Source organism: Pyxicephalus adspersus, chromosome 7 (genome assembly GCF_032062135.1).
Source record: "Pyxicephalus adspersus chromosome 7, UCB_Pads_2.0, whole genome shotgun sequence".
Lineage (NCBI taxonomy): Eukaryota > Metazoa > Chordata > Amphibia > Anura > Pyxicephalidae > Pyxicephalus > Pyxicephalus adspersus.
In genome coordinates, this window is record NC_092864.1 from 34,434,596 (window position 1) to 34,458,545 (window position 23,950).

General features: G+C 39.2%; 1 protein-coding gene across 1 annotated transcript in view; it reads right to left on the bottom strand.

Moving 5' to 3' along the window:
• DARS1 (aspartyl-tRNA synthetase 1) overlaps positions 1 to 23,950 on the bottom strand; it is a 73,381-nt gene that overhangs the window by 41,313 nt on the left and 8,118 nt on the right. Inside the window, exons 2-5 of the mRNA XM_072418111.1 lie at positions 11,490 to 11,586; positions 9,653 to 9,682; positions 8,575 to 8,632; positions 1,748 to 1,840 (exon numbers count right to left, since the gene is read on the bottom strand). Coding sequence (XP_072274212.1) covers positions 1,748 to 1,840; positions 8,575 to 8,632; positions 9,653 to 9,682; positions 11,490 to 11,586 — 278 coding nt within the window. The remainder of the gene's footprint in view (positions 1 to 1,747; positions 1,841 to 8,574; positions 8,633 to 9,652; positions 9,683 to 11,489; positions 11,587 to 23,950) is intronic.

Consider the following 23,950-nt stretch of genomic DNA (forward strand, 5'->3'; position numbering starts at 1 on the left):
GAAATGTATTTAATATTTTTTTATTATTCTTCGCAAATTGATCCTTTAAAGTACAGAAAGGGTGGAGGTCAGCCCACCAAAATATCCTACATTTAAAGTAAATGAAATTAATAATGGTCCAAGTTTTCTAGACCTTCAGATTTCTTTTCCTTAAATAAAAACACCCAGAGTAAGAACTCCTTGAGGGGGGATAACCTAATACTTTTTCCAAAAAGGCCAATGAAAATATTCCCCAATACTGCTATTCTTGTATCGGTAGGGATAATATTTGTTTAGTATGTGTGCAGTATTGCAGTCATGCTGTTTTACCGTGGTAGACCTAGAAAGGATATTTTGCCATTATTGTTATAACACATCCTTTTCCCAACCATTCCTAAAAAAAGGGGATATTCATGTGATCCTCTTTTTTTGCAGTGTATTAGTATCAATTAAACCATTCTGTTTAAATTAATTAAACATAGCAATGATAGTTTTCTATCTTCCCACTGTACAATTAATGTGGTGTGATTAGGTCTGCCCCTTTCTCTCTGTATGCCAGTGTTTGTTTTCAGTCACTCTGCACCCCTGACAATCACTAATGGCCTATACCCTTTCTTTGACAATGGATCTCTGGGTTGGTACAGCCAGGGAATGTTTATTCTGCTGCACTAAAATAACATGACATTTGGGAAATGTGTACCACGCCTGCAGAGCAGCCAGCACACCCAGCGATGCAGACCAGGACTGTTGGGTCTATGACTTTAGTAAAAAAAAAAAAGCAGAAACTCTACAGCACAGGATGATAACAATCTTCAAGTATTTGTTATTTGTTTATTTTTATCATGGAGCAGCAAACGAGAAATAAAATCTTTAATCTTCATACATTTATTGTAATAACTGAAGTCTCACTCAGTTTCACATTTGGTTGAGTTCAGGGTCCTGCTTTCCTCAAGCTAGTGTATTATAGGTGTCATGGATGCCTAAAGATATCTAAAACAGACTAAATAAGCCCTGTAGTGTACAAGTAGTACAATTAATTTCTGTTGTGCAGGGCGTGGTTTACAATACCAAAGACAACTAATCCTAATAGGCCAGGAGTTGCAGCATCTTCTGTGAACAAAAGTTGTAGACTGTGCGCCATGAGAGCAACCATATTCTGCTCACCGTAACCACTAGCCTTAAGGTAATTTCAGACAGGTGGTGGCTGATAATCGCATGGTTAACTATTTTGAACCTTTAATTTTAACCACTAGGAGCCCAAAAACTGTAAGCAGGAGGTACTGACATGCATTCAGAAGTATTTTCTGACACGCTCTAGTAAGCAGTTGTGGTTCTCTTGTCATATGTCAGAGAGGGCCATGCGTCATTTGTATTTTTTTTTTTCTCAAAACACTTTCAATTGTTTGCTAATAAAGTTTAAAAAACTTTATTAAGAAAGTCTATGGAAGCTCTATGGACTGCCTTAGAGATTTTAAAAACCACACCGCTATCACACCACCTTTAACAGCTTCCATTTGATTCATTGATATTCAGAGATTTTGGGGGAGTTCAAACAGTTGAAACTATTGAACTGCAGAAGTGTCACTTTATATGTCCAGACAACAGGATTCTACCCAAAATCTAAAGATTAGCTTTGGGTGGATTGAACTTTTTAGTATAAATATTTTTGGCCTAACATGGTCTAAAAAAAATGCACAGGGCATTTATATTTTTTGCACTTTGTTCCTGGAACAGGTGTCTGTTATGGAATAAAAAGCTCGGTACTTACCCTTTGCTCGGCTGGTGTGGATCCTTGCACGAACCCACACAGTTTCATCAGCTTTTTGTGCAGTCAGGTCTTTTACTCTCACCAACGTCCGTTCTGAAAAAAGAAAAGTCGCTATGTAACATGGCCAGGATAACCGAGGACTTCAAAGACACTGTGAAATTTTATCAATATGATCCAGATCATAGAATAATATACTGCTTTAAGGAGTAACTATCAGACATCTGCTGGGAACAATCTGAACGTATAATTTTTGTCAGGATTTACAGAGATACTGCTTTAAGGAGTAACTATCAGACATCTGCTAGGAACAATCTGAACATATAATTTTTGTCAGGATTTACAGAGAACATAAAAAAAGGGGCCTGCAAAAGGTATATTGTGAACGTTAAACCAGGTCACAGTTTCTGCAGAGCTCTGTTAAACATGGTTTTATGTCATTTTCATAAAATTTATGTATATTTAAATGCTAATTTCCAATATTTGCCCCATCAGTGATCTTGTCCAGAATGCCCCTGTTCAGGCACCTTTTGATACTAGTTGACTCCCCATCACCCAGATGTACTTCTACTTTTACACCATGGCTTCTACTGCAGACTGCAAATGACATTAAAATGAACACAGACAAACATGAATGCTCCAAAAAATATGTAAATTTAATTAATGTGCACCATTCTGGGAAGGTAATTCGTTATGGATGATGTGGGTATGACCATAGCTTACTTCCATTTATGGATGACTCAGCAAGAAAGTAACAGGTATTGCAGAAACATCTGCTGATAGAAACTCAAAAAGTTTCCACACTTTGATCTCCTTGTACATGTACATTCTGAAAAGCTGGTATGGTGTTAGTGAGCAATAAATATCTTCTGAGCCAATACTAAGAGACTGCTGTTAAAAAACTTTCTATACAAAGAAGAAAAAGCTTCTCCACAAACCCAGGTATTAGCCTAAGTGGCTTGAATTGGCACCATCTTTTCTACCACTATGACCTCTTTTACAGTGTTCAAACCAGAAATGTTTTTAAAGCTGGGTTGTAGGAAATTGTAGGCGGGTGGCAATCCCTGTATTATGACCCAACTCTTTAGTAACTCCTTTTAGTGGTTACTGAAAAAGTGCTGGTGGTGCGCTCGGCTAAAAGGGGCTGGGGAGAACACTGTACTGGTTTTCATGCAAAGAAAACCCAAGACAGGAATTGGCAACATCTCTGCTGTAATTCATGAGGATTTGACACAAATTAGCGAATCACAAAATAAATGTAGGCTAATTAGTGCATTTCCAAGATAAATTTCCCCCCTTGTACAAAAACCCAGTTTTCCTTGCACGTTACCGTATGGTTGAAGTCAGCAGAGCATCATCTCATTTACTATGTCAACTGAAATACCCCTTGCAAGGAAATATTTAACTTTTCTCAGTGAACAGCTTATATTCCTGTAGTAAACCAACCTCATAATAGGAATACAGCATCACCTAACAAGTTGCATCTGACCTACTTTTCAACATGAATTAACAAGGCAGAAGGGAGCAATAATCTGTTCAAGGCAGCAAGAATAACTGAGCAGAAGACAACCACCTAGCCCTATGCAAGGATGAAGAAAAGGTGAGAAGCATGAGTGAAGAAACATATCCTCTTGCTTTTTACAGCCTAAAAATTTCCCCTGGTATTATGTTGCTAAGAAGGACCTGTGGCTCTATGTGTGAAAGCAGTGGTCTTGTTGCAGAGGTTTGACACCCCCCCCCCCCCTTTTGCTTTCCAATCAAATGGAAGCATGCTTTGCTGACTGCAGAGCAATAGGTCTGACTCAGTTGAGGGTGTGTGGGACATGAGCAGAGAGACCACTCCACATTTGAAGAGCAAGGGTCCTTCTGTACAGCATCCAATTTAGAGACAGGGTTTTGTAGTCAGGCTGTGGTTGCTTTCTAAAATTAACTTTAACATTTGGTTTTAATACATATTAAATGTATTTTGTTGCGTTATACTGACTGACTGACTGACAGTATATACGAGCAATGCATGTGCAACTATATTTCAGTTGTGACCAATACATAAGGCTATGATATTTAACAATATCATACACTTTATGAAGCAAAAATGTACCTTTAAAGCTCACAAAATGAATTATAGATTGCTTTTCATGTGCTCACACAAAATCATTCCAATTACTTCTAATACGATTCAGTACTCAAAGATTTGTATAGATGCTAAACAAGCTAAAGTAAAAAAATAACCATCAGGCATTCTTACCAGTATTGTAAAAATAAACAGATTTATAAGGAATGCATAGAAAGTGTGAGGCTGACACACACAATGGAGCGCTCTCTGTATGAAGCAGCTTTTTCCTCTCTTTGTACAGAACGGTCAGAAAATAACCGCTCAACCTTTGTCAGGGGCAGGTGAGGGGGGTCACCGGACACAAAAGAAAGAGTGTGCAAAGTGTGCCACAAGTGGTAAAAACTTGACATGGGGTCCCGGTAACATGCTCCACTTATTCAATAACTCTACATTATTACTAGCTATGTATGTAACTATGTACAGCATGGAAAAGCATGCTTTTCCCCAGCATGGGAGTCTTACTGCAGAGAGTTAAGGTAAATGTCAACTTGTTCACAGTGCTGAAACTAACTCACTTTCCGGCTGTCTAGGTGCAAACTTGGTTGATGTGAGGAATGGAATATACTGGCTCCTCTGCTATATAAATAAGTAATCTGGCAGGAAGGAGAAGTAATATCCATTCTGCAATGAAACATACTTACTTACCTGTTTGCGGTCTACTTAAAATAAAACACTGACCTGCACACATGTAGCAGCCAGGGGGAAAGTAATTCTGGCCTGGTCAATCAAGATTACCAAAGATCGGCATCATGGAAAAGAAAAGGAAGCAGATGGCGGTAGCAGCAACAGAACGGGGAGAGGTGAGTGAAAGATTAAGTTTGTGTTCTGCCAGGTATGTTTATATTACCTTTTACCAATAGTTCTACTTTAGGCTATACAACCTCCAGCCACACGAATTAGCTTTTCTGTATGCGTGTATAAAAGTTATTATCAGATAAAAGCTTCCCTTAGCCACTAAAGTAAACTGGTCTATGTACTTGTCTGAAATGTCACTAAAACAATTACTTGAATTTGGGTTATTTTTATTATTTTAATTTCCTATGGCCTGAGAAAATGTTTAGAATACAAAAAAAATGAAAGACTGCAACTTACCCTGTAGCTACAGATTTCCAAAACATATATTTTCAGCATTATTAATTCATTGAATCAGAAGAAAGACTGGCAGAAGACACCTGGGCAGGTGTTAAATGTCTGTTGCCTTAAGGTGCCTGCAGAAACATGTAATGCAATCAAAACCAAAAGGGGAGTTTTCTCTAAACTGAATCCCCCTGCTAGCTGCCAAAAGCTAATGCCAGAAAACATAACGCATTCTGTACCAACACCAACAACCTTACCTTCAGTTTACACCTGGCTTAGATTACTAAACTATAGGGCATGTGTTATTTGTCCTCATAAGCCTCAATAATAGAAGGGCTAGATTGGACTTTGCTCAAAAACATCTAATAAAAAAGCCAGCACAGTTCTGGAAAAACATTCTTTAGACAGATGCAACCAAGATCAACCTTTACCAGAACGATGGCAAGAAAAAAGTATGGAGAAGGCGTGGAACAGCTCATGATCCAAAGCATACAACATCATTTGTAAAACATGGCGGAGGCAGTGTGATGGCTTGGACGTGCATGGCTGCCAGTGGCACTGGGACACTAGTGTTTATCCATGATGTGACACAGGACAGAAGCAGCCAAATGAATTCAGCGACATACTGTCTGCTCAAATCCAGCTAAGTACAGTCAAATTGATTGGGAGGCGTTTCATAACATAGATGGACAATGACCCAAAACATACAGCCAATGCAACCCAATTGAGCATGCATTTCACTTGTTGAAGACTAAACTTCGGACAGAAAGGCCCACAAACAAACAGCAACTGAAAGCCGCTGCAGTAAAGGCCTGGCAGAGCATTAAAAAGGAGGAAACCCAGCATCTGGTGATGTCCATGAGTTTAAGACTACAGGCTGTCATTGCCAGCAAAATGAACATTTTATTTTCAGCTTTTTAATTTGTCCAATTACTTTTAAGCCCCTGAAATTTAGTGATTGTGTTAAAAAAAGGCTTTAGTTCCTCACATTTTTATGCAATCTTTTGGTTCAACCCACTGAATTAAAGCTGAAAGTCTACAGTTTAACTGCATCAGAGTTGTTTCATCTAAAATGAACTGTGTTAATGTACAGAATCTAAATTAGGAAAAAAGTTGTCTTTCACCTCCGAAATATATTACATCCAGTGGAAAAAAGACTGCTATACTTTACGAAGTTGCAGGAAAAATTTGATCTCCCTGGAACAACCTTTTTTGCTTATCTACAGATTAGACATTATATACAATCACTCCAATCTGTGCCCATATTTCAGTTATTTCACTGAAATACCTACCTTTGAGAGAATTTCTATTGGAGGTCCATTTTCCAAGGGCCTCATTTCCTCCATTTATGGCCTTCTCCACGAATCAACGAGGGAGGCATCTGGTAAATTTGTATACATGAGTACCTGGGAGAGTATTTTGGGCAATACCCTGGAGAGGGATACATGGTCCACGCTGTGGGAAGCAGCAAACAAAAGCTCAATATGTACGCTTTATAAAGAAAATCTCTACAAGATTTTGTTCCGTTGGTATCATACGCCGGCGGTGTTACACCGCCTGTTTCCGGAGGTAGATCTGGCTTGCTGGCGCTGCAGGTCCCATCATGGGACTCTGGAACATATTTTTTGGTCCTGTCCCCTTATTCAGGGCTAATGGGGGAGAGTCAATGCTCTAATTGGGGAAGGGACTCAACAACGATTTCCCCTTGACCTGCTCCACCACTTACTGGGATTGCCCCTTACGGGCCTCCCCAAATTCACCCGTCAGCTCATTACACACATTCTAGTAGCTGCTCGTACTTCAATTTCCACCAAATGGAAATCCAGACAGCCCCCCTCTATGGAGGATCGATATGCTCATATCCAGGATATACGCATAATGGAGTACCTCACTGCCCTCCTCCGAAACAGGGTTGCGAAATTTGAACAGATATGGGAACCCTGGGATGCCTACTATATCAGTCTACATGTTTAATATGTCGCTGGTTCCGTGTATCAGTGTGCTTCCTATTCACCTTCATTTGAATCCCCCACTCCTTCCCCCTCCCCCCATTCACCTACTTGGTTATGCCTTTTTAATTCATTTCTTGTTCTTTGTTGTTTATTTACCTGTTGTTTACGTATTTTCACAGTTTATTGGGTTTGAAAGACCGGTGCAGTACTGCCACTATTTTTACTGCCACTTACGCCGGAGTCTTATGTAACATTATCGGATGTACCTATCACCCTGTATGCTATGTTTAGGAGATGTTTCGATGTATAAGTCTGGGTGTTTCTGTATATGAAAATGTTCAATAAAAACTCAGTTTCAAAAAAGAAAAAAAGTTGTCTCTATCCAAATATTTATGGACCTAACTGTATATATTACATATATCTGGCAGTCACTAATATGGTAAATCCCAACTGTGTAGGTAGAGCCCAGGGATCAGCAAAATTAAAAGAAAAGTATTTAAGAATTTATATTTCCCTAAAGGCAAAACAAAATGCAAAGCCCACACTACCTGCAGATTCAAAGAGAACCTGTCAGCAACTTGCAAGTAAAAGCACAGTATACTCAAGAGCTTGATTAACATCATATCCAAAAGTGCAAGTCTCAAAGCCCTTGGATTACTAGGTGAGTGTGATTTTTGTTGGTGGATAATGTGTGAAATATGGAAAATTTACTTGTATTCTTGTAGAATAGTTGTTGTCCTATTACAATGGTATGAAAAAAGATGTAACTATCAGCAATGGCATTGCTGATTTACAGGCCTGTAGCTTGTCAATGAACCTGACCACATCTAGTCCTGCAAACTGCTTTCTGGATTGAGAGCACTGACTCTATTGCTAAAACCTTTTCAGTGTGAGCTGCAGTGTCTGGGGAAGGGAGATTGTCAGACACAAAAGGAGGTTTTGGCCCAGTCAGAGAGCAGTGGTTCCTAACTTTAGGTTAGTGGCAGGGCGACAGAATAAATAAGCAATGGTTGGAAATTCTTATACTGAGGTGATACATGTTCACTACCTGCCATTTTGGTGCAGCTTGGTACAACTTTTACAGTCATGTTGGCTTTAAAGCAGACCTACTACTGAAATACTTATGATTGTGTTTTTACTAGCTTCAATTATTTATTAAAGCTCTCCAAGGCTGGTGAGGATACACTTTCATCAGTGAAGATGGGTGACACAGCAAACCTGGAATGGATTTCTAAAGTCATTAGCTATTTCTTAGCAAATGTTTTCAATCTGTGACCAGATCTATTCTAGGTTTGCTGGATCGCCCAGCTTCACTGATGAAAGTGTATCTTCTCCAGGTTTGGAGAGCTTTAAGAAATCAGGCCCAGTGACCCACAAAAGCGTGCAGATAAATTTGACAAGTTGTACTGCAATTAGATGTAAGCCTGAGCTGCATACTCATTCTGGACCAGGGATTTAAAAAATACTAAAGGCAGAGTTACAAACCAACCAGGCAGCATTTTTTTGACCAAGTCAGAAATGGCAGCTTACATGATTTTTTAGTCAAGATAAGAAGTAATGTCAGATATATTACACTAGCAGTGCCATGTTGATTTCTGACCAAGCAATGCATCAAAAAGAACCTTCTTACAATGCATCATGAAGGGAAAACTAACTGGAACACAATAAGAAATGTAAATGAAACATACCTGGTTTATCTTGTGACTGTATCATGGGGGGAACTCCATATCTGTCCTTGGCAAAGTCCTAGGTAACAAGAAACATGAACTGAAATATCTTCATAGTAAATCACCATATTCACAGGGCATATGTTGAGACCTAGTTTCAGATATTACTTAAAATGTTCCGGGACAACACAATTGTAATCATTAATACAGGCCCTCTCAGACTGCCCTAAAGCCACCAAATATCTGAAGCTTGCTGAAAACTCAGATCATTCCGAAATATACCACACCCATCCACAGGCAGATATTAAGCGGGACAGCTAGAGGCAGGACTATGGACTTTGTAAAGCCCTGCATAATATGTTGGTGCTATACAAGTGCAGAACACTTGCTGACAAGGATGTCCAGTTTATAGTGCTGAAACTGGAACATCCTGATTTGCTTTCACGCTCATACCAGTAGAACAGGGATGAAAGGTCAAAATAGGTATAAAAAGGACAACCTCAGGTTTAAGGGAGAAAATTTATTTTGTCCACCTACTGCTCTATGTAACTCATAGGTCACTGCCCTGACACTCAATGCCTATGGCACTCACAATAACAGACAAGCTGGCTATTACTACATGCTGGCCTGTCATATGAAGAAGGAGGCACACATGCAAGAGTTAAAAATATATCTGTAATATACCCAAGAAAGATTTCTTAATCTTCTTTTCCTCCCAGATGGACAGAGCCATCTTTCTTCAAGTCATCTGGTAACGTTTGCTTCCTGGACTAATATGTCAGCTCAAAGATGACACAACCATGTAAATTGCAGAGCCTGTGCAGTTCTTGGGTGTAGTGAAAAGAATATTTGACCCAGAACAGCCACTGCTGCAGCTTCCCTGCATTCCGATCATTTGCAACTAGGAGAGGAAATAAATACTCCTGAAGACATAATTTCAGACTAGGCAAAGCCACTTCACTAGAGCTATATGAATAATTTTTAATAATAAAAAGGTTGAGTTTTTTTTTTAAATAACCACAAAAAGTTGCAAAGTACACCTACTCAACCCTGAGAAACCACTTCTCGGCTCACATATAGCAGAGGCCCTGACACTTACCTCTCCTTCATCTGCCTGCTGCTCAGATGCCTAAAAAGGATTAAGAAAAACAATCAATTTTAGCAAGCACTGAAAATGGAAAACAAAACAGCACGACACAAACACAAGATCATGACTTTCCTTGCAATCTTTTTTACACAATGAAAATGCCTCTTTAACATGAAATCGCATGAAAATTTTTTAAGGCGGACATCGCATAGTTGATAGCATAAAAGGTTGGGCAGTAATTATAGTGCTGCCTAATGGCAAAATTCAGCAATTCTGAAGTTCCTGGATGTTGTTCCTTTTGCAAGGTAGAATGTAAAGATTGGCTGGTATGTTGGCATAATATAACAACAGTTTTAACAGCAAGAAATTTTGTTAAGCTGCTGGGTGACCTTTCTCTAACACCTGCAGCACACTGGCTCCCTGGGACTCCTGTAGACTCCTCCCCATCCTATAATGAGTCTCTTTTTGGCACAAGGTGAAATGTATTATTATAATAAAAATGCGCAAAGCAAATAAGTCTGGATGGCTTCTAGAGGTGGTACTTTCACTCTTGAGCGGTTTAAACTGTATGTATTATATATATTTCATAAATGCAACAATAATATTTGAATATATTAGCAAGGACTTTTAAGCCACCTTTCTTAAATAAATAAAAGGGCCACGTAAATCTTTAAATCTTTGTAAAAACCATAATTTATTTTTATGTTACAATCTGAAAAATAACTATCACAAATGCCAATGTACAAATACAAATTAGGTCCCAATATCTTTGACGTGTTTCGCAAGTTCTGCTTCCTCAGGAATCACAAAAAGAATTAACGATCTGTTAAATACATCAAAAAATGGGTAAGCTAAGAGGTCTTACATTTTTACATTACAATTTTTTTCCTGGGCTTAGATACCCTGGGCTGGGAATTATATTATCTCACTTTGTTTAAACTATGTATTTGATATGTGACTAGAACAAGACCAAGGACTAATTCTAAGAACCAGGGAGCCAAGAGCTGTTTACCTTCAGACTGTTCCTCTCAAACTGAAACATTATATGGATCCATACAAAATGGTAAAAAAAAAAAATTAAAGATAATTTAGCGGGGGTATTGTCATCACATATATACACAACTAAGGCCCCCCAGAACAGAAGTTAGTTGGGAGCCTGTATTTGCCAAAATAATTGATCTATTTCTAGATACATTGGGTCCGATTTATTAAACCTCTCCAATACTGGAAATTATAGATTATCATGAGTGAACTGGAGTGATTCAGCAAACCTGGAATTGATCAGGTTCAGAATTAAAAAACATTTAAATATTCAAATATTATTTTTTGTCAAATAAAAAATATTTGCGTTCTAAGAAATACATTCCAGGTTTGCTGTGTCACCCTTTATTAAACAAGGCTCATAAGATTTTATTGAGTAATAAAGTAATTCAAGTAAAGCTGTACTTGTATTACAATTTACAGAGACAGTACATCCTTTCTCATTTGAGACAGTTGCACTTGCCTTTTTAGTGTTTACCTGCCATACTTTCTCTGTAGATGCCACCAAAATAGTTAATGTCAGCTGGTGTACAGGAGCTTGGGGCTACCACCTGTCAACTTGGTCCAAGCACTGCATGGGAAGGGGTCACATGCACCTCCCAAAACCAGAAGAATTGTGTACTTTGCTGTGGCACCTAAACGGGGGAATCGTCTAGGAGCTATGGAAAGATGAGTAAATAAAAGCAGGCAGAAGTGGCCTTTAAAGAGAGCATTTTTCTTTGTCCTGACTGGGTGGAAATCTTTACAGATGCCCATCAGCAACAGGTTCTTATTCCCACAGATCAATATACTGGGCTCGAGAACTGACCAGCTTGGCTTGTTTCTCTGCTTTTTTTGCGGCTTTCTCGGCTTCCTTCTGTTGTTTCTTCAAGGCTTTCTTGGACTGGGCCTGGTCCTCGGCCGCACTGCAAAACACAAACAGAGGAGAGTTAGCCCGGAACATGGGGCGATATTAAAAGGTGACCTTGCCAATTCCAATTGTTATTTATTCCACTTCCCAAAGGAAGTTTTCAGTCAATGGGAAACTCAGGTTCCATTCATAGTATCGGGGGTGCAGTTAATGCCTTTGTCTCGTTGAAGCGCTTGTTTCGGCTTTCCTTCATTCAATGAAGCTTTTTCCCTCTGGCAGACAATACAAACAGGAAATTTCTGGGGAAGTATGTGTTTGGAAATAACAGCCATGGGATATTTCTTTTAACACGTATTGCAGACACAAAATGAATGAGATGCTTCTTCCAATAAGGATGCTAACAAAGTTGTGATTATGTGAACCCAAATTATTTGTGACCCGAAGCTGAGAACTGTAGACAGCATGCAAAATACAATGCAATGCGCAGTTTGTACCTCTCAGGTCGATTTAGGTGACATCAATAATCTTTTTGGCTATCTGTAAGGGTGACATTATTCTCAGCAGCCAGCAATGTAAGAGGAATTCTTCCTACTGACCACCACACTAATATACTGTGAGCTGTGGATATAGTAATTATAGAAGGGGTTCTCTGAAAACTCAAAAGTTATTTTAAGGGTTCTCCTATGTTAAAAAGCCAGAGAAAGACTACTTAATTCAGCCCAGCCATGTTGGTGACATAAACCTATATCTTTCATGGTTCCTTCAAATTAGATATTGGCGCTTGAGTTCCTGTGTTGGAACATTTTATGTGGACATTTGAGGGGCTTAAATCCTACTGTTAGAATTTTTTTTTTACATACAGAATGTAGAAGGAGGCGTTGGAACACATTGGGTGGAAAAACAAAACAAAACTGTTTTGTTCAAGAAGTGGACAGGGAGAGATTCGGGATATATGACCACAAATTCTCACTTCTGGGACTGCTGGAGCCTGGAAGTAACACCATATTAGGTGTTACCTATAGCTTAAATTTTGGTTTTATAATTCTTTAAGTACACAGTGCACCAATTATTTGCCCTCAATGCTTTAATATATTATAGATTCTATATAGAGATGTACAGGACGAGTGACACAAATACCCCACAAAAACAATGCATGCATGCTCACACAGATAAACATATGCACCGTTTTAACCTTCTAACTACAATGCACCAATAACAGATCCCTGGGGGGCCTAAATGTTTAAGGTTTCTGTAAACAATCTTCAAAGTTGATTAAGCCTTTGCTGACAGTGAGCACTCTTAGAACTGTATACACACAGGAACGTCGAGAGCCGAGCTGTGTCATAGAGGATGTGAACAGCCGCTCAGCCAAAATCCCAGCAGCCAGGAAAACAGCACAATTGCTCCAGCAGGTGTCATTTAGAAATACATTCATTGAAAGGCCAGCTCTTGCATGCACCTGCCTGACACTGGGCACTATTCTCCGAATCACAGCTAGTCATGCCTGGCTCTGATCCTGCAACAAGCTGTCTGCATGGCAAAAACACATTAGTCATCCAGGACATGACAATAAACACTCCAGAACCCCAAAGAATAAAACAAAAGAACCAAATAACAAGTGTGTAAAGCTCAACTCTATGCTGGTAATAAAAACAAATAACATTGGTGCCAGATGTGTCTTTAGAAGGTCTCCATTAAATCTAGGCACAGCCACACGAAGGATTGTCAGCACTTTAAACCAATTTGGGTTTTATTCTTTATAAAGAACGCACTGAAAAGACGACATATGCTCATGTGCACATATGTGAGCATCAGTGTGTTAATGCTCCTTTATTATCCAATTATCGGCAGATGTAATTGCTAAAATATATACTGGTGCAAGATGTGCTAAAATATATCCATCCAATTCATTGCAGCTTACCAGTTATTAAATAAGGTGGCTGCGTTATTTTTTTAGGTTATTTTTCCTTTATTTTAAACTGCTAATCCCATAATAACCTAATTTCCTCCCTCTGGGTGGATAGGCTCAATCAGCTGTATCTATGGAGGGAGCCATGGTTTTTTATCAATGCTGCTCTTCTGATTTGGACTACAAACATGTTGCCTTTTTTATTATCCATGAAATGGGAGGAATTCTGTGTTGTGCCTGGAGTATAGCTTTAAATAAATTCTGTAATGACTATGAGGGGTTCTACTGTTGATCTTTTTCTGCAAATGCTGTTGATCTGGCTTTTTATACTTCTGATATGCCCTACGAAGATACAAAAGCCATAGGATCAGTATTAACACCAGACATGTTAAGAAGGACATTTCAGCAATCAAAGCCTTCTCCTTTCTTTCATTACAGGTAATTCTATAATGTAGACTTGTACCAAAATAAAGCTGCAATAACAGTCTGGCTGCAGAATACAAGAGCTACAAAGCCACTAAAGATTTAAGCTCTTCAACGTAATACCCTGGAGAGGCATGAAGCAAGTAAGTAATCAGATATCTATACACCCATGTATAAGTCTTAAAAACTCTGCCTTTGAACTGAATCTTGGGCCGCTATCACAGACAGGGCTCCAAAATTTTTACACAGGGTCACAGCTTGCTGATACCTTCCAACCCCAACACTATGACGGGATGCCCAACTGGTTATTAGGAATGTACAGGCGGCAGAAAGGAGAGGACAAGCTTTGATTCTTGGACATTGAGAAAGTGATGGACCTGGGATTGGCCAGAGATTCAGTCACCATGGCAGGGCTTAGGAGGCATCTGCAGGTTTAGGCTGGCACAGTCCACAGTAGTTTGCAAGGAAGGGAGGCTGTACAGTACGGATTAATGCAACAAGAGGCTGCAGTGCATGCAAGCCTGGTGCAGGACGCTGGGACATCACTTGTTCCTTCTGCAATAAAGGACCTGCAGGGTTGCAGTATATTTGTCATGTTTGTTTCTAGATTTAAAATGGAACAAAAAGATAACAGAATATCAACGAAGGGAAGGGCCACTGATCTAGTCAAAGGAATTACCCTCTGTTCAGTTTAAATTGTACTAGATCCACTGCCAGATCAATGACAGATTTATTCCGATAGCCTGCTGCTGTTTACTGTACATGCCATTCCCTTTACTAAATTATTCAATAAATTTGTCCTCCTGAAGCGTTTGAAAAGAAAAGGTGGCAGATTCAACCTTCTTGATCTGCATGCTCCATATGCCGATTTAGTATATTTGCAGAACACTTATGGGACTACGACCTTCGGAAAGCCACAGTAACAATAGCTGCCGTCAATCTCGTCCTGTAAAAACTGGCTGTTAATTACGAAATTTAAAAGTATAAGAGGACGACCCATATGGAGTGTCGGGCTCAGCTGTGCTTGAGAAATGAGAATAGAGCAGCGGGAATGTGAGGAACGTCACACAAATCTGCCTGTCAGTCAGCGGTTCTTTTTTGCTGGTAGACTTCAAGGCCTTTTGAAGCTTTATATTGGATTACCTTAGATTCCTGGACTGTCTATACTAGGGGGAATGGCCTAATTGATTCAGGTCATAGACTTGCCTTTCAACAAAACGCCATCTGTACAGTGAGAAAATTCCCATCTGTACTTGACTGGTGAGTGTTTGAGATCTTAGGAAGATGAGGTGGGAATCTCAAGGAAAGTGTTGGGCACCAATCCTGCAAATACGTAGGTTTGCAATACAAAGTAATGCCGTGACCATTGCCTCCACTGTGTGCCTAAATAAGGAGCTATAAAACATTATTGATCTGTGCATGCAACAAATATGAAATGTGAAATATGAAATGATACGATTTTTGTTCCCTACACAGTATGTGGTTTTATTGACCAATCTAGATACAGTTTGGAGAAAAAGCACAAGGATTAGGAACTTCAATATTTCTGTTACCTGGACAGAAAGGGAGGGAGGAATCTCTGCCATTGACACAGAGACAGCACTTCAGTTGGAACAGAGCTTTTTATCCAACAACGGTCAACTCACCTAAAATGAAACTTTACAAAATGCTCAATCAGACAAGCCATCTAAATAAACCATCTAATTGTGCATATGCACAGCTTAGCAGTGGTTTTCAGGGAAACCCAGAAATGCCCGGCTTCCTCTGCGTATGCCCGGGATGAATTCCTGTGCACCTGCATCATCCCAGCATGGCTAATCATAGGGAATATATATAGGGAATATAGGGGCACCCTGCAATGGAACTTGGATGGGTGATTTGCAGGGGTTTAGTTCTGCTTTCATATAGGGAGGCTCAAATTGGGCCATCAACATTAACAAGCAAAAGACATAATACTACAGAAAACAGTAAGAGGTCAGGACAAACTACAGTACAAAATTCTTCCCAGAAGTGGGTGGGAAGAAGCTGTAGGCAAATAGCGGCCCCCTATATTGTGACCAAACTTTTCTGTACCACCCAAAAACAATCGGATGGTTACGGAAAAGTTCTGGGTGGTGCACCCAGCTAAAAGGTGCTGGGGAGAACAGTGCAGTAGATGGTCAAATGGTGAGCATGCTACAGTTGTAGTTGGAAACCGGTGAAATGATAAAAAGTGAATGATAGAGATCACTGCCATTACAGTCAGTACTCCCCTACAGCCACCATTTTATATACCTTTCAGCAAGATCATTCATAAAAAGTGGGAGTAAAAAAATGGCTGCATAGCACTGGTGGCTCACATCTTGGGCACCATGGTTCCAAACCTTCCACAATCATCTTTAAAATTATGTTATATGGCAGTATGTGTCCCCTTTGCAACAACCTTCCTATTCTCCCAACTATGACATGTGACAAACAGACAGACAGTTGGGTAATTGGCAGGCAGACTAGAAATTAAAGGGTAAGTATGGTCCCCTAAAAGATGGCTAGTGATTATACTCTCATCATACTGAGCATCAGAATCAAACCACCTATTTGACACAATTGTGTCCTATAATGAAGGGAATTCTGATGGCCCATAAAACGTATGAGTGGTAAGCTGCTTGTTGTTTTCTAGACATTACTTTTGGCCTGGTGGATGAAAAGTTGTTGAAATGGAGTGACATTTCCCATGTCTATAGCCAATTTTCAGACTTGCATGATACAAACTTAGTGGTCGGATGGCCCATCATAGTTTTGGTTTGAATGAATGTTGAAGGGAAAATGAATAGCTAGGAAAATATGACACTAGGAAAATGCTAGAGGATGATATGAATGGGGTCTAGTGACAAGCATATTAATCTAAAATATGTACAGATGTATTTATTACAATAGGATGTCTTTCTAACCGCATGAGGTTAAATATGAGCAACTTCACAATGGCATTGGAGAATGATTGATGGGTTCTTAAACAAAGGCTGGGGCCACAACTGAGAGGCTGGGCAAAGAACAGAGACCCCACATATTTACATCCCATTATCATCACAATCCATGCCTGCCTCAATCAATCAATTACGCCTATTAAAACATTTAAAATGTACAGGAAAAAAAACATGTCTCCAATTATTCATACAGATAATGAATAATGTCATGGCAGAAAGGCTCTGGAATTTTAATAAATAATTCAGTTAGGACTTTCAAGTGGAACTCCAGTTTCTGCCATAAATAAAATCCTGCTGTCGGTTTTTCCTATGGACGTCAGGCTGTGATGGACAATCCCCATGTGAGTGGGTCATCTGGCACCCCGGGATCACAGTACTTCTGGACTGCACCAAGTCAATGCTCAGTCCAGAGGGATGGATTTTTTATCTACTCTCCAGCTCTCATTGGTTGCAAACTTGTAAAAGGATCAATTCTATCAAAGCAATGAAACCCAAAAGTCTAGGAGTGCATAACTAAGTGTTCTTCCCAGCTCCTTTTAGTTAGGTGAACCACCTGGCACTTTTCAGTAACCACCTCGCTGTATTGTGTGATCACTGAAAATTTGGGTAATACAAGGGCCACAACCTGCCTACAGCTTCCTCCCACCCAGGATGCTGCCATGTTCTTTCTCTTCTTCCTGGAGAAGATCTTCAGCCAACATGATTGGCTGGGCAAGGGGGATGTAACTAACAAGCAGGCGAGCGGGAGTTCTTTCGTTCTCAGCACTGTTGCCTTTGCAGCATTGGGTTCCAGGTTTGAATCTCGGCCATGGCACTATATGCAAGGAGTTTGTATGGGTTTCCTCTGGACACTCCTCCCACATCCCAAAAACATGCAGTTAGGTTGATCTGCTTTACCTAAAAAGTCTTGGTTTTAGACATTAGACATTAGATTGCAAAGATGAAGGCCAGCAAGTGACATGACAATAGACTTTGTACAGCGCAGCATAATATGTCGGTACAATATTAATAAACCTAATAATAGGTTATGTGGAAGAGCTGGGCCAGCACAAAGAATAATGATATAAACAATAACAACACAGTTCCAGAAGAAAAAGAGGGCTATCATATCAAAAGAGGGAAAGGGATGTACTACAGAATTGCTTCTTAAGGAGTCAAATTTGCTAGCAATTTAAAGGCACTTTGCAAATGATTTTATGAAATGAAAAATGTTGCAAACAAAGGATTAAAAAATACTTTACTTTTCAGTGCTTTTATGTTCAATTCTTTTAAACTCTTGAAGCTACTCTTAAAAAATATATATATATATTTACATAATCTGTTTTGCTTTGTTTTTCAAACGGATCTAGAATTCTGCATCAATACTTGAAAATATTTTGTGCTATTTTTACAGATGTATAACAGTACAAATTTAAAAAACAACCTACAGCTGCATTACGCTAAACGTGTAATATTGTTATTTTGATTATTTTTAAAAATAGTAGTAAATATCGGGAGGACATTATAAAAATAGTAAGCCTCACTAACGAATCTAATGCCAGAAAGGGTAAAACATCACCAAGCCACAGCCAGATGTCAGGACGTGACCTGTCAAAGCAAGCACACAGTACAAGTGACAGACCGTGACAAAGGTTTTCCTGCGTTTTACCAACAGGTACAACCAACCACTTCAATACAGCTAAACCGCAGAACGTTCTGTATGTACTGTAACAAACTGGCATCCAACCAGACTGCTGCTGCCATTCTGGTGTTTACACACGTACAACATGTATGCCAAGTACAAGTGATCCACTTGTCCACAATACAAACACAGGTGCTAGAAAACAGCTAAATTGCTGTATGTCCCTTAAAGTGCTGCGTTAACCCCAGCCCCTTTTACCTGAGTGACCCATCCGGATCTTTTCAGGTGTTTTTGGGTGGTTACTGAAAAATTAGATCACAATACAGGGGCCCCAACCCCCCTACATCTTCTTCCCACCCAGCTTAAAAAAATTCTGTGGAAAATATTGAAGTGGAACTAAACCCATCAATACTCGTCTGGCCCCAGTCTGTCGGCCACCTTGATTGGCTGGGGAAATAAAGTTCATTCAGTGCTGGCACATGCAAGGGAAGCCAGGCAACAAACGCTGAGCTGCACATGTGCTCAAAAAGGACCAGTCACTACTGCTCTTCAATAGGATACAAGATGGCTGGTCTTGTATCCACCCCCAAAAATATACCTGCTTCATTTTTAATCCCCTGTACTGCAGTTTAATGCATTTGCTCTTTATTGCATGCACTGAAGTCTGCAGGTAAGTATACAGGTTTGCAAAGCACTGAAATACCCATGTAGTGTACACCAAGTATGACTGACCTTAACTAAACAGGGTCTAATCTACAAATCTCTTTATTTAAATCAATAACTAAAACATGAAAGAACAAACCGCTAGAAATGTGAAAACCACAACATTTACTTTAAAGTAAATCTTGCAAAATAATTACAGTAAGTGCTCATTCAAATTACACTATGCAGTCCCTTTATACAATCTGGGAGGCAATCTGGCAAATAAGCACAGATTCGTATTGACACACTGACAAAAGAACATGTATTTTAACAATCCAGAAGAGTAACCGAACCTAAGCTGTGACGATTTCAATTACAGAAAGAATCAGGTTTGCACATGAGTGTATCTGGACAATAAAGTAAGCCTGCGGGATCTCAATGCACAGTGACCAGTTATCCCATCTGTCCACTTGCAACAGTACGGGAGGTCCACGCTCACTGCGAATTATCGACACAAAAAGGGCTCTTTTTTACATATGCAAATAGGTTACATTATTTAACGTTAATGCCTCGAATAAGGCCGTGTTCCCATAGCTACAGGGCACAGGGGCACAAACGGCTGTGTGAGCACCCCGGCATCGACTTGTGGGTGTACATGGTCAGTTATAGAAACATGGACTATAGAATTTACCAAAATTTTAAAAGATGTACTTAAATAGGGTCCACATTTAGACAAGATATATTTTATGGAGCAGAACAACTAAGAGTATTCCCTATAACAGTTTGAAGATCTGAACTGCAAAGAGCAAGCAGAAAAAAAATCTGAATGACTGCTGAAGCAGCAGAAACCTGAAGAAGGTGACTCACTTCACTGTCAGTCACTATGCCCTCAAATAAATGCTAAAAATCTGAAAACAAAGTTTGCAATTAAAAAAAAAAACCTGACCCAGAGTTCCCATTGATTTCATGAAGGTGACCATGATGTCACTGTGCCTCAATATTAATTTGAGAGGACAGCTGCGTTTTCCCCCAACCCCTGGGTGCATTACTGGCTGTTATTGGGTGGCTACTGAAAAGTTGGGTCACAATACAGGGACCAAAACTCACCAGCAGCTTCTTCCCACTAAGCATAGGTAAAAAAAAATCTGGGGAGAATACTGGGTATTAAAAATTCTAAAATATGTTTAAGCACACAGATGCAAGAGCATATTCTTGTACTGCGCTTTCCACGAAGCAGCTGTAAGGCACAGCAATGTCACCAGAACCACCAAAAAGTGACAGGGTTCAACCCAGACATTTTTTAAGCCGGGTGACACAAATCTTCATTAACCATCCAAAAACAACCGGATGGTTGCTGAAAAGTGCCGGTTGGTGCTAAAAGGGGCTGGGGTATTTTTTACACCTTGATTAAAGCCCCACTCCAAGCTTAGCCCACCAACACAATCCCAGTATGACTTAAAGCTTATTCCGTTTTTCAAACATTACTTTTCTTTATATTGTTGGTCCATTCACATATTCACAGGGTCCTCTCTGTCTTTCATTTTGGGGTCAGTAATCTTTGATGACCCAGAGAGCAGTGCTGATGTTATGAAGTCAACACCATTGTCTGCATCATAACACTGAGGGAAGGGTATCATGATAGAAATATTCATAGGAGGACCACTTTATAAAAAATACTGAGGAAATCCAAAAATTACCATTTCTGCATAGCTTTGGAGAAATGCTTTTGACCTGGCAGCCTCGGTGAAGATTAGCTATAGCAACCTATATTTTTAAGGACACGTTTCCTGTCAAGGTACTTGAACAGACAGTAGATGACCCTAAAGTTTGGGCTTAAAGTGGCCCAAAAGTCAAATAAGTCCAGCCTGCAAAACTGCCATATACTTACAGTTAGTTCCACAAATATTTGGACAGAGACAACTTTTTTTCTAATTTTGATTCTGTACATTACCACAATTAATTTTAAATGAAAAAAACTCAGATGCAGTTGAACTGCAGACTTTCAGCTTTAATTCAGTGGGTTGAACCAAAAGATTGCATAAAAATGTGAGGAACTAAACCCTTTTTTTTAACACAATCGCTTCATTTCAGGGGCTTAAATGTAATTGGACAAATAAAAAAGCTGAAAATAAAATGTTAATTTCTAATACTTGGTTGAAAACCCTTTGCTGGCAATGACAGCCTGTAGTCTTGAACTCATGGACATCTCCAGATGCTGGGTTTTCTCCTTTGTAATGCTCTGCCAGGCCTTTACTGCAGCGGCTTTCAGTTGCTGTTTGTTTGTGGGCCTTTCTGTCCGAAGTTTAGTCTTCAACAAGTGAAATGCATGCTCAATTGGGTTCAGATCAGGTGACTGACTTGGCCATTCAAGAATATTCCACTTCTTTGCTTTATTAAACTCCTGGGTTGCTTTGGCTGTATGTTTTGTGTCATTGTCCATGTGTATTATAAAATGCCTCCCAATCAATTTGACTGCATTTAGCTGGATTTGAGCAGTCTTCCGTGGACGTCCAGGTCTTTTGGTGTTGCTGAGTTCACCAGTGCTTTGTTTCTTTCTCATGATGTACCAAACTGTAGATATTGCCACTCCTAATATTGTAGCAATTTCTTGGATGGGTTTTTGCTGTTTTTGCAGCTTAAGGATGGCTTGTTTCACCTGCATGGAGAGCTCCTTTGACCACATGTTGTCCGTTCACAGCAAAATCTTCCACATACAAGCACACCCCTCTCAAATCAACTCCAGGCCTTTTATCTGCTTAATTGATAATGACATAAGTAAGGAAATGCCCACCCCAGCCCATGAAATAGCTTTTGAGTAAATTCTTCATTTACTTTTGAGCCTCTGAAATGAAGTGTTTGTGTAAAAAGGGCTTCTCACATTTTTATGTATCTTTTTGTTCAACCCACTGAATTAAAGCTGAAAGTCTACACATTCATCTGAGTTGTTTCATTTAAAATTAATTGTGGTAATGTACAGAACCAAAATTAGAAAAAAGTTGTCTCTGTCCAAATATTTATGGACCTAACTGTACCTTTTCAGCAGACCATGTATTGAAATGCCACAGATTGCTAATCTCCTGCAGGTATCTAATGTTCTGGGTGTGTGAATATCTGTTCCTCCTGGTGCATTTCTCCCACAGTCTCACTGGTCACTACAACCTGGTGCTTGACCAGTCTAAAAATAAATATAATAAAATAAGAGGATTGGAGGGGGAGTTTCTCTTTATATGAAAATTTACAAACAATAAAACAATTCCAGAATTGTTCAAATGAAAAGATTTCCAAGCAGGCTGATACCAGTAACATTTAATGCTGCATCAATAATTAAGGAAAAAAAAACCTCTACTGATTTCAGTGGCGGGTTAGTGGCATCTGCTTTGTAGTTCTGCCACATAACAGCAAGGGGATTCTTCTTGATTGCAACAGAACAATCTCCAATATATCCAAAGTAAGTTGTGAGAACTATCTATCCAAACAGACTGAGGGATGTAATTACTGCCAAGTTGTCTTAATCGTGTTTTTTTTTTTATTGTAATAAATTTTAATCACTTTGCAGAAATCGCTGCCAAAAAAATGTTAAATCAATGACTTAATGTCAATCATAAAATATGAAAACTTCCAGAAGTTGCCAAAAGTAAAGGCACACCTGATATCACGGGATCACAAAACAGATAATGGCCCCCATAGAAGAAGGAATGGCTATAGCTTGTATGCATGTGTGTGTGTGTGTTTATATATATATATATATATATATATATATATATATATTTATATTTATTTATAATATATATTTTTTCTTCTCTTGGCATTTATCGCTGTTTTGCTAAAATTATAGATGTAATACACTCTCACCCATTTTGTAAAAGAAATTCGACTGTTTCAACTCTGCTCAGAATTTTGTATGTAAACAGGATGAAATCATACCACAACCTAGAACACAGAACAATTCAGAACATTATCTAAAGCCTTGAATCAAAAAGAAACAACACAGATTGACTGATACGACGTTTCGTATTTCAGAAGGCTGACACGCACATCATGCACTCTGTGGGTGTAAAGCAAAAAAAAAAACAGCTCTTGTTCTGAACCCTGTGAAAGGAAGATATTCTAAACTGGGGATAATGAGGATGAATACATACAAGAAGAGAACCGCACTGGAATATGACTGAGCCGCTAACCACACAAAACACAAGTGGGTCTTAGCAAGGCACTGGAGACCATAATGAGGACAATATGAAGACGCTGACCACATGGGTTGATATTCCAAATTAATTAGAAACCCAGACTGACTATATTGCCCTTTAACCTCTCTAAGAAAAAGTCAGACTGTGCCTTTTCTATTAAGAACCCAACGCTGCCAACTGCGGAGTCCTTCCATTCCAGCAGCCAGGAATGCAGACAGGGTCAATGTCATATCTGTCCAATCAGACAACAAAGACTGAAATTTTACAGATGACCTTGTCTATTACAACAATGGGCCTGCAGTTATTGTGGGATCCCGCTGCCCTATTTAGCATCATACAACCAGCTTTGGGACAGGCGGATGATTGATACATTGTAACAAAAAAAATACTCTTTTTTTGTATGTGCAAAAATCTATGCAATTTTTTTCCACCAATTATATTGAGCATTTAATTTTGACACAAGAACATTTTACTATACTGATGTAATTGTGATGTAAAAAATGCCGATTTTGAGTAATTATGTCTCCTATTATCTTATTGGGCTCTATTTGTAAAACAGGGAATCTGACATTCCCTCAAACATTCCCCAGAAAAAAAAATACTGCCACTGAAATACATAGACCTGGAAGATTCCTACGGCGAAATGTTAAACTGAATGTTAGATTCCCTGTAATAAGTTG